This window comes from Oncorhynchus mykiss, chromosome 21 (assembly GCF_013265735.2).
Source record: "Oncorhynchus mykiss isolate Arlee chromosome 21, USDA_OmykA_1.1, whole genome shotgun sequence".
NCBI classification, from domain to species: Eukaryota; Metazoa; Chordata; class Actinopteri; order Salmoniformes; family Salmonidae; genus Oncorhynchus; species Oncorhynchus mykiss.
This window is the reverse complement of record NC_048585.1, coordinates 39363469-39373268: the sequence shown is the minus strand read 5'-3', so window position 1 is coordinate 39373268 and position 9800 is coordinate 39363469. Positions and strand designations below refer to the sequence as shown.

Here is a 9800-nt window from a genome sequence, read left to right as displayed (position 1 = left end):
TGACACCCGCATCTCTAGCTGTGTTGACAACCGAAAAATGATATGAGGGGGGAAAAGTAAATAATTCACCTCATCCAATGACGTCAGCCTACTAGCGGCTACCTAGCTAGTTAGGCTCCGTGCTTTTGTAACGGATGTGAAACGGCTAGCTTAGTTAGCGGTGCGCGCTAAGTAGCGTTTCAATCGGTGACGTCACTTGCTCTGAGACCTTGAAGTAGTAGTTCCCCTTGCTCTGCAAGGGCCGCGGCTTTTGTGAAGCGATGGGTAACGATGCTTTGAGGGTGACTGTTGATGTGTGCAGAGAGTCCCTGGTTCGCGCCCGGGTATGGGCGAGGGTACGGTCTAAAGTTACACTTTTAGCTTGCCACATAAACAGATGCGCTAGCCTATTAGCCACGTTATGACTGACTTGTGATCATTGCCCTTGCTAGTTTGAGTGTAATGACATTCCCAGCCTTATTTACATTTGTCTGTTTTTGTCATTGAAACTGAAACAGTGCATCCCGAAATAAGGCATCAAACAATGTACCAGGCCAGATGTGATTTACAACCTGATAGCAATATTTTTTGGACTACCAAGGAATATATTGGTAAAATATATTCATCAAACATTGAACTGCATCCATGTATTCTGCCAACAATGCATTAGTGTACGTCATGGAATGTTGCGTCAAATAGAACCTAATTTTAAAACCTCTTATAAAGTTGGTTTTGTTGCATAAACTGGGAATGTGATATGTTTGACTGATATTATGATTGCCTGTTTGTTTCACATCTGAAAAGTAGTTCAAACTCTGTCAGTTCCACTTTAACACATTTGCCACCAGAAATGTGTTAATTTGCTGTTTTCAACATCCACTGAAGTAGATAGCAAGTTTACAAGATAGCTACAGCAGTTGCTGTGGTAACCAAACAAACATATTTGCTTGTTTAGCTAACCAAACCATCAGTCATAGCTTGCTATTATGAAAATCGAATTCAACAATTGCAATACTGTTTTCAAAAGCAGCTCAAAGAAAATTTCTAAAAATAAACTATAGCCATGGAATTTTACAGTGCAAATATATCGTGCCTTATAGGGAAGTAATGCACGCTCTAGAATGCCCTTCAAGACAATCAGAAAGGAGTATTAAAAAATGCCATGGTATAAATCTACAATACACTATCAACATGCTGTGTGTAACTAGGCAGTTAAGCTCATGTGAACAAGCAGCAACATCAACTATAACACATGTAGGTTCAAAAACAACAATAAAACGTTAACAGCCTATGACATCACAGAGTCAAAGGGACCCCAAATTTACTACCATGTTGCCTCAAGTTTAACCCCCCTCCTTCTCAGTTACCGTGGAAACCGTGGAGTCACAGTAAGATGCTTGAGGGAGAGTGGAAAGGAACAAGAATTCTGGGAGATCATCCAGCTTGACCAAACCAGTTTTCCGTTTTGTTATGTTTTGGCCTCAAAGGCTTCTACTGCAGTGGTGGGTCATTTCAGTTTTCACACCTCTTAAACACACATAGCAGTTGGAGAAAAGGAAATACATACAGTGCCTCTCAGCAAAATGTCAAAGAATACGCACACATGCATGCACACACCTTAATCTATAGGATGGGTGTCCCTATACCGGGACGGCTGAGCTAACGTGCACCGATGTGATTAGCATGACAGCTTTAAGTAACAGCAAACTTTCCAGGACATAGACATGTCTCATATGGGCAGAAAGCTTAAATTTGTGTTAATCTAACTGCACTGTCCAATTTACAGTAACTATTACAGTGAAATAATACCATGCTATTGTTTGAGGAGAGTGCACAGCAACAAAACACTTTTATCACGGCAACTGGTTTGATACATTCACCTCTGAAGGTGAATAATGTAAGCACAAGGACTATAGACAGCAGGTGCGATGGGGCAATGGTGTGTGTGTGTGAACATTTTGTGAATGCTGGCAGCTACAGAACCAAATTTGGAATTCTGATGTGTCAGATCTGTGTTTATGTGTCACCCCTCTCTGACAGGAGAGAGAGGGAGAGGAAGGGAGAGAAAGAGGAAGAGAGAGAGGACTACATGGGAAGAGCGGGGATGGACGAGTAGACACAGAGACAGGTAGAATTGGAACCACCTGACCTTTGCCAGACAATGGGAGCTCCAAACTCCCCTGAGTAAACAGCATGACTGAACCTACCCCCCCCCCCCCCTCCTCTCTCTCACTCTCTCTCCCCAAGTGCAAAAAGAAACAAAGAGAAAAATGTGCCTGAGTCTCTGTGTGAGAGTGATGAAGAGGACATAAGTGAGTAGTGTGTGTGCCAGAGTGAGAAAGAGAGCGAAAGTGTGCGTGTGTGTGTGTGTGTGTGTGTGTGTGTGTGTGTGTGTGTGTGTGTGTGTAACAGCCTCGCTAGGGAGTAGAAGCCTGTCTAGGCAGTAAGGGATGTCGACCTCATAGTCACAAGTAACTTCCTCTCTGCACATGTCTACTGGAATGGGGCCTAGAGGGAAGAGGGAGGGGCCTAGGGAGCCATGCCGCTAGTCTACGCTATATAAAGCAGTAGAACTCTTACACACACACTCACACTCAAATGATGCTTCTCTAATAACTCACAGGGAAAACACTGAGAGACTGAGCTATTAATATTCCAGCAACTCTCAAGCAACTCAAGAGCTACATCAAGCTAATCTTCATCAAGTTCGTCTACATCTTTCAACACTTCAACTTCAAGGTAAGAGTGCGTTTATGATTATATTCTTTAGAGCAAATGTTAAAGTTCTTGGAAATATGCTCATAAGGCAAACTTAGTCGTGTTTTCCATTTGTTGTTATTATTATGAAACAAATCACCAAATGGATACATACAGTATATTGTCTGTGTGCGTCACTAAACAAACTCAGAGGTTGTAACATACAGACAACATGTTGTATGAGTCAATATTTGAACCCTGAACTTCTGGGGGAAAAAACACTGTATATCTTCAAATTCTACAACAGAACTGTGTGTTTAAAGATGTATGAACTCAAATGACCACCGCTGCACTAAAAGCCTTGAGGGCAAAATGAACCATTCTGTTTCAAATATGTTTTATTATGAAGCATTATGGTCCAAGTATACAATTAAACAGTCTGATTAAAAAATTAAGATGCATATTTTTTTTTACATATATGAAAACAAATATAGGACAACAACAAATGACAATAGCATGCAAAGTTGCACCCTAATAAACACTTGTTCAATTCTGTTTTTATTTCTCTCCCACACACTCTATCTCTTTCTGTCTCTCTCTCTCTGTGTGTGTGTGTGTGTGTGTGTGTGTCACGCCAACATGTCCAAGGTTGGCACCTGGGTCTTGTCTCTTGTTTTGTCTCACCCATGTCTGTACCACAGTAAACCAATGCCAGGGTCACTGTGCCATGGTTTGTTTTCCATTGAGAACCAGGGTCGTATTCATTAGTAGACACCATAGCTAAATGTTTTGCTACAGAAAACAAAGATGTTTCTTATTGGTCAATTTGCTGCATAGAACCTCCCTGTTTGAGTCAGTTTTCTTCCATTTGCTGCCTGGTGAATATGACCATATAAACTATTTTGATTTACTATCCTCCATCCAGAAGTGTGGTACATACCTCTGTCTGTGATGTCTATACTGGTCCGGTGGAATAGAAAATATCTTTGAAGGTTGCCCAACAAGAAACAGATTTATAAACACACTGTGGAATGCTTTTTAAAATGGTTCTAAATTCGATTGGCTAGTAAGCAGAAACTGTGCCAAATAATTTATGCAACTGAGACCGAAACGGACCTGTGTATTTGTAGAGAACATACGATTTTAACAACTATGGTTTTAAGTAACCCCTCAGGTAACACTCTTGTATGTACCGCAGCAATGCATCTGACAGATCTTTTCATCTTTCATCTTCTTGTTCAGTCTTTCTTTGATCCTTCTATCATTTGACTCATCTTTCTCCCCTGTCCTCTCCCGATTTTCCTATATGCAATATTGTTGAATCTCTGTAATTTCACAAATCTCTCTCTCCTCGCTTCCCTCTCTCCTTGGATTCTTTATTTGTTCTTGTTCAATCTTCCCCATCTCCGTAGAATGCGTTACCTGTATACAATGTTGTTAGATTCCTTTAACCCTCTCTCCTCCTCCTTTGCCCAGGATGCTTTGCCGTTAGATAATGTTGTTAGAGCTGTCTACCATTCCACTCATCCCTCCTTCCTCTCCCCAGGATGCTGTGCCTGTACGTGTGGTTCCTCCTCAGCCTCTCTGGAGCGGCCCTCTCTAACCTCCAGGAGAAACAGACAGACTTTGGGATGCGGGTCTTCTCTCATGTGGCCCAGACCTCCAGGGGCTCTAACTTGGCCTTCTCACCCTACGGCGTGGCCACCATCCTGGGCATGGCTCAGCTGGGTGCTGGGGGCAACACCCGGAAGACACTCAACGCCAAATTGGGCTTCTCTCTACAAGGTAAGGGTGGACTGTTTTGTAGCATCTTACCACAGCTGTGATGTATAATGACATCAAATCAAACTTAATTTGCCACGTGACAAAAACAACAAGTGTAGACTTTACTGTGGAAATGCTTACTTACAAGCCCTTAACCAAAAGTGCAGTTCAAGAAGAAGAAAATATTTACCAAGTATGCTATATAAAATGTAATAATAAAATGTAACACAATAAGAATAACAATAACGAGGATATATACAGGGTGCACTGGTACCGAATGAGTGTGCAGGGGTACAGGCTAGTTGAGGTCATCTGTACATGTAGGTGGGGAAGAAGTGACTATGCATAGGTAACAAACAAACAGCGAGTAGCAGCAGTGTACAAGAGGGGGAGGGGGGGTGTCAATGTAAATTGTCCAGTGGCAAATTTTATGAATTGTTCAGCAGTCTAATGGCTTGGGGGTAGAAGCTGTTGAGGAGCCTTTTGGTCCTAAACTTGGCACTCTGGTACCGCTTGCCGTGTGGTGTCAGAGAAAACAGTCTATCACCTGGGTGACTGGAGTCTCTGACAATTTTATGGGCTTTCCTCTGACACCACCTGTTATATAGGTCCTGGATGGCAAGAAGCTTGGCCGCAGTGATGTACTGGGACATTCGCACTACCCTCTGTAGCGCCTTACGGTCAGATGCCGAGCAGTTGCCATACCAGGCGGTGATGCAACCGGTCAGGATGCTCTCGATGGTGCAGCTGTAGAACCTTTTGAGGATCTGGAGGATCATGCTAAATCTTTTCAGTCTCCTGAGGGGGAAAAGGTTTTGTCGTGCCCTCTTCACGACTTTCTTGGTATGTTTGGACCATGATAGTTCGTTGGTGATGTGGACACCAAGGAACTTGAAACTCTCGACCCGCTCCACAACAGCCCCATCAATGTTAATGGGGGCCTGTTCGGCCCGCCTTTTCCTGTAGTCCACGATCAGCTCCTTTGTCTTGCTCACATTGAGGGAGAGGTTGTTGTCCTGGCACCACACTGCCAGTTCTCTGACCTCCTCCCTATCGTTGTTGGTGATCAGGCCTACCACTGTTGTGTCGTCAGTAAACTTAATGATGGTGTTGGAGTCGTCTTTGGCCACACAGTCATGGGTGAACAGGGAATACAGGAGGGGACTAAGTACACACCCCTGAGGGGCCCCTGTGTTAAGGATCAGCGTGGCAGACATGTTGTTGCCTACTCTTACCACCTGGGGGCGGCCTGTCAGGAAGTCCAGGATCCAGTTGCAGAGGGAGGTGGTTAGTCCCAGAGTCCTTAGCTTAGTGGTGAGCTTCGTAGGCACTATGGTGTTGAATGCTGAGCTGTAGTCGATTAACAGCATTCTCACATAGGTGTTCCTTTTGTCCAGGTGAGAAAGGGCGGTGTGGAGTGCGATTGAGATTGCATCATCTGTGGATCTGTTGGCGACGAGCGTCAGAGCCAGTGTAGTAGGAGTCAATCTTAATCCTGTATTGATGCTTTGCTTGTTTGATGGTTTGTCTGAGGGCATAGCGGGATTTCTTATAGGCGTCCGGATTAGTGTCCCGCTCCTTGAAACTGTCAGCTCTAGCCTTTAGCTCAATGTGGATGTTGCCTGTAATCCATGGCTTCTGGTTGGGGTATGTACGTACGGTCACTGTGGGGACGACGTCGTCAATGCACTTATTGATGAAGCCGATGACTGAGGTGGTATACGCCACCTCCCGGAACATATTCCAGTCTGTGCTAGCAAAACAGTCCTTTGGTGTCATCTCATGCAACTACATAGGGTAGTTGAATGAGTTTTGCAAAGTGAGACAGATGGTAGACTTGGTTTTGTCTACACAATGAGGCCTTGACAATAACATAACTCCAGGCTGACATAATCAAAACAAAAAGAGCCATCCTAGCCGACGACGAGCAACATCCACACTTTCTCACCATCTCTATATGCAATCGTGACTCATTCATTCTCTCATTCTTTCCATTCCCCTTCTCCTCCTTCTCTTCCTCTCCAGCCTTTTTGTACTTTTAATCATAAATTAAAATCAATGATTCCTCTCCTCCAGAGCGAGGGATGTCACGTCAGCAGCGTCTGCTACAGCAGAACCTCTCCAGTGAGGAGGGAGTGGAGCTGGCCATTGGCATCATGGTAGAGAAGAAGATGGCTCTGGAGAAAAGCTTCAGTAGGGGGCTGGGGAAAGCCTTCCAGGCCTCCCCTCACCAATTGGACTTCTCCAGGCCAGACCAGGCCCTGGAATTCATCAATGCCTGGGTCTCTGACCACACCGCAGGTGAGATACAATAGTGTAGTATTGGCTCATACCTTCAATGTCATGCACATCCCCACATATTACAAGTGTGCACTTTGTTAAAATCGATGAAGTTGTAGTAGATATAGCAACAACAATGCATACAACACAACCAGTGACAGACAGAGAGGATATAAGTTGCTTGTTTTCTCCAGAAAATCTAATTCTTTGTGGGATGAGACAGATTTATAATCAAAACAAACCTCCCTAACACTCTCTTTCCTCTCTTCTCTCTGTTCCAGGTACCATCCCTTCATTCCTGTCGTCCGGTGCTCTGACCGACGAGACTCGCATGGTTCTACTGAACGCTCTGCACTTCCAGGGGTTATGGAAGGTGCCCTTTGACCCCAAGATGACCGAGGAGAGGCTGTTCCATTGTGCCAATGGCAGCTCTGTGCCCGTACCTATGATGAGGCTCACACACCGCTTCAACTACGGTGGGTACCTCAGGATGTTTTTCAAGTGTAGAATTTTCCCATGAGACATTTTTACATCCCCTTGACATGAGTACATCCTTTCTTCTTTTTAAATACTTTAGAAGTTAACTTAGAATACCTCATTTTGGCAGAATCCTAACATGTGATCTGTAAATGTAACTAAATGTAACTAACTTTCGTGTCTTCCATCGATATTATTTACACACATTTAGTTAGGACTTGGTCCTTAAGAAATGCATTCTTCAAAAGTGATTCAAACGAGTCCGCCGCAGCCCAGCAGCCAGTGTTTAAAACAGACATGACTACAAGTACTACCTCCACCAATCAAACTGAAACTAATCCAACCTCTCCTCTCTTCTCCTCTACAGGTGAGTTCGTGACCCCCGACGGAGTGGACTATGATGTCATCGAGGTTCCGTACGAGGGAGAGTCCCTGAGCATGCTGCTGGTCACCCCCTTCGAGTCCGAGAGGCCAGTGAGCGTGCTCAGTAGCGAGCTGACCACCAGACGCCTGCAACAGTGGAGAGAGGAGCTGAGGAGCGTCAAGCGTCAACTGGCTCTGCCCAAGTTTACCCTGGACACTGAGGTGGATCTGAAGTCTACACTGACCAGCATGGGGTTGGGGGACATGTTCAACCTGGCCAAAGCAGACTTCACTCGCATCACCAGTGAGTACCCTACCATTCATCACTTAGGAACTGGTGTCTGATGTGGCACCCTATTCTTTATATAGTGCACTACCTTTGACCAGGGCCCAGGCCTCTGGTCAAATGTAGGGCACTATGTAGGGAATAGGATTGGCTCTGTTGCAATATCCACACTACTAGCATTTCACTTTAGAATGAAGGAATGTATTGGGCATACATTCTGTGGTATGAAAGTATGGACTTTGGAAAGTGACAGACTTGGTATGATCAGTTTGTGTGTTTAGCAAATACAGAATACTGCATGCTTCTCATTCTTTTTAGACAGCTAATCTAAACCCCCTCTCTTTATTTCTCTGCCAGCTGACGAAAGGCTGTGTGTGTCCAAGGTTCTGCAGAAAGTCAAGATTGAGGTGAACGAGAAGGGAACCAAGGGATCAGCTGCCACAGGTACATTACAAGACCAATACTTATTCCTGATGATTTAACCAATAGTATAAAGAAGTGTTTTGACTTGTCTTTTATACAGATGTACATAAAGACAATACATTTATGATGAATTGATGATAGCATAGGCTACAGAGTTGTGTTTTGACAGTGCTTGTTATACGGATGTACATAGTACAATAGTTAGATGTACATAATACAATAATGCAATACATAATACAGTAGTTAATTGATGTTAAAGTGATGTTACTGTACAGAGTTGTGTTTTGACTGTATTGTCTCCTCTCTTTGCCCCTTACAGCTGCCATTATGTTCTCTCGTATGGCTATAGAGGAGATCACCCTGGACAGGCCCTTCCTTTTCCTCATCCAACACAAGTCCACAGGTGAGTTTCCTCTAATGTGCCTACACCACCATCTCTGTTAAAAACGACATCATGTTAGCCTTGGTTATCCAATGTCTCAAATCACCACAAGTCTAGCTAGCTGAGCCCTTTTTATATAAGTGCATACACTTTCAAGTAGGTTCAGGGGAAGTCCTGCTATTTTGTCCCTGCATATACTGTATGATCTTGTATGAAATTCTCTTTGTCCCTCAGACACTTTGACATACTTCCTACCTTGTTCGTCCTCTAATATAAAACATGTTTGTTTTCCCCTCCCAGGTGCTGTATTGTTCATGGGTCAAGTCAACCAACCCTAGCAACACTAACAGACCAATATACCAGAGAGGAAGAAGAGAAGCGAGAGGAATAACGGCCCAAAATCTGTCTTCTCCAGCGAGGAGTTTTTGTATGGTGGTCAATGAGAGTGTCAAATTTGGTTAACAAATGAATGGCTTATCTTCTACATGTGGCTTATTTTATCTAATACATGTTTCTTGATGCTTAGGTTGTTACAAGTGTATTGATATAAATATGTCAGACGACATCCCGGCAACTTTATATCGGAGTTGTGACTGTTTTTCACACGCATATCTGCCCTCCCATTGGCTAGCTAGAATGGTCCCACCTGATCTTGCCTCCTCCCGACTGCCTTCCATTTTTGAAGAGATTGACCTGAGTATCTGTTCAATATAATGGATTATCTGTGCTGATATACAACAACCATGAACATTCCTTTCATTCCATTGACAGGGACACCTGTCAATCAACTTGCTACTGAAACTGACCATAGTTAAATCTATGACCTGGACAATAACTGTAACTTAAATGATCCTTAATCTGTATATTACCAAATTGGCAAAATGCATATATTTTGATAAGTGAAAGTTTATATATCTATTATTTGCGCTGATGGGATATGTTTTTTTTATTTGTGAGCAATGGGTATGGTTGTTAATGCCTGATATTGAATGGGTTATTGAATGGGTAAGAAATATTTTTATTTTGCTGTTGAATTTTATTGTCTGTAATGCTCTGTTTGTTCCAACAAGTCTTATTTTTGCAGTATTTATATATTTATTAAAATGAAAACCTTTTTAAAAACCTTACATGTTGCGGACTACAATGTAT

At 43.3% G+C, this 9800-nt stretch overlaps 1 protein-coding gene across 2 annotated transcripts; it reads left to right on the top strand.

Annotated features, from left to right (window-relative positions):
- The first annotated feature begins 2010 nt into the window (after nucleotides 1–2010).
- On the top strand, nucleotides 2011–9778 carry serpine1 (serpin peptidase inhibitor, clade E (nexin, plasminogen activator inhibitor type 1), member 1). Of its 2 annotated transcripts, XM_036957792.1 has the most exons (9): nucleotides 2011–2107; nucleotides 2603–2718; nucleotides 4223–4461; nucleotides 6517–6741; nucleotides 7002–7196; nucleotides 7565–7864; nucleotides 8204–8290; nucleotides 8589–8672; nucleotides 8952–9778. In XM_036957792.1, the coding sequence occupies exons 3-9, from the start codon at nucleotides 4224–4226 to the stop codon at nucleotides 8987–8989; spliced, it is 1167 nt and encodes a 388-aa protein (XP_036813687.1). In that variant the 5' UTR covers nucleotides 2011–2107; nucleotides 2603–2718; nucleotide 4223; the 3' UTR covers nucleotides 8990–9778. The 2 variants fall into 2 exon arrangements, with proteins under 2 accessions (XP_036813687.1, XP_021433372.1); XM_021577697.2 differs by lacking the exon at nucleotides 2011–2107 and having other exon boundaries at nucleotides 2455–2718.
- The last annotated feature ends 22 nt before the right edge of the window (nucleotides 9779–9800 follow it).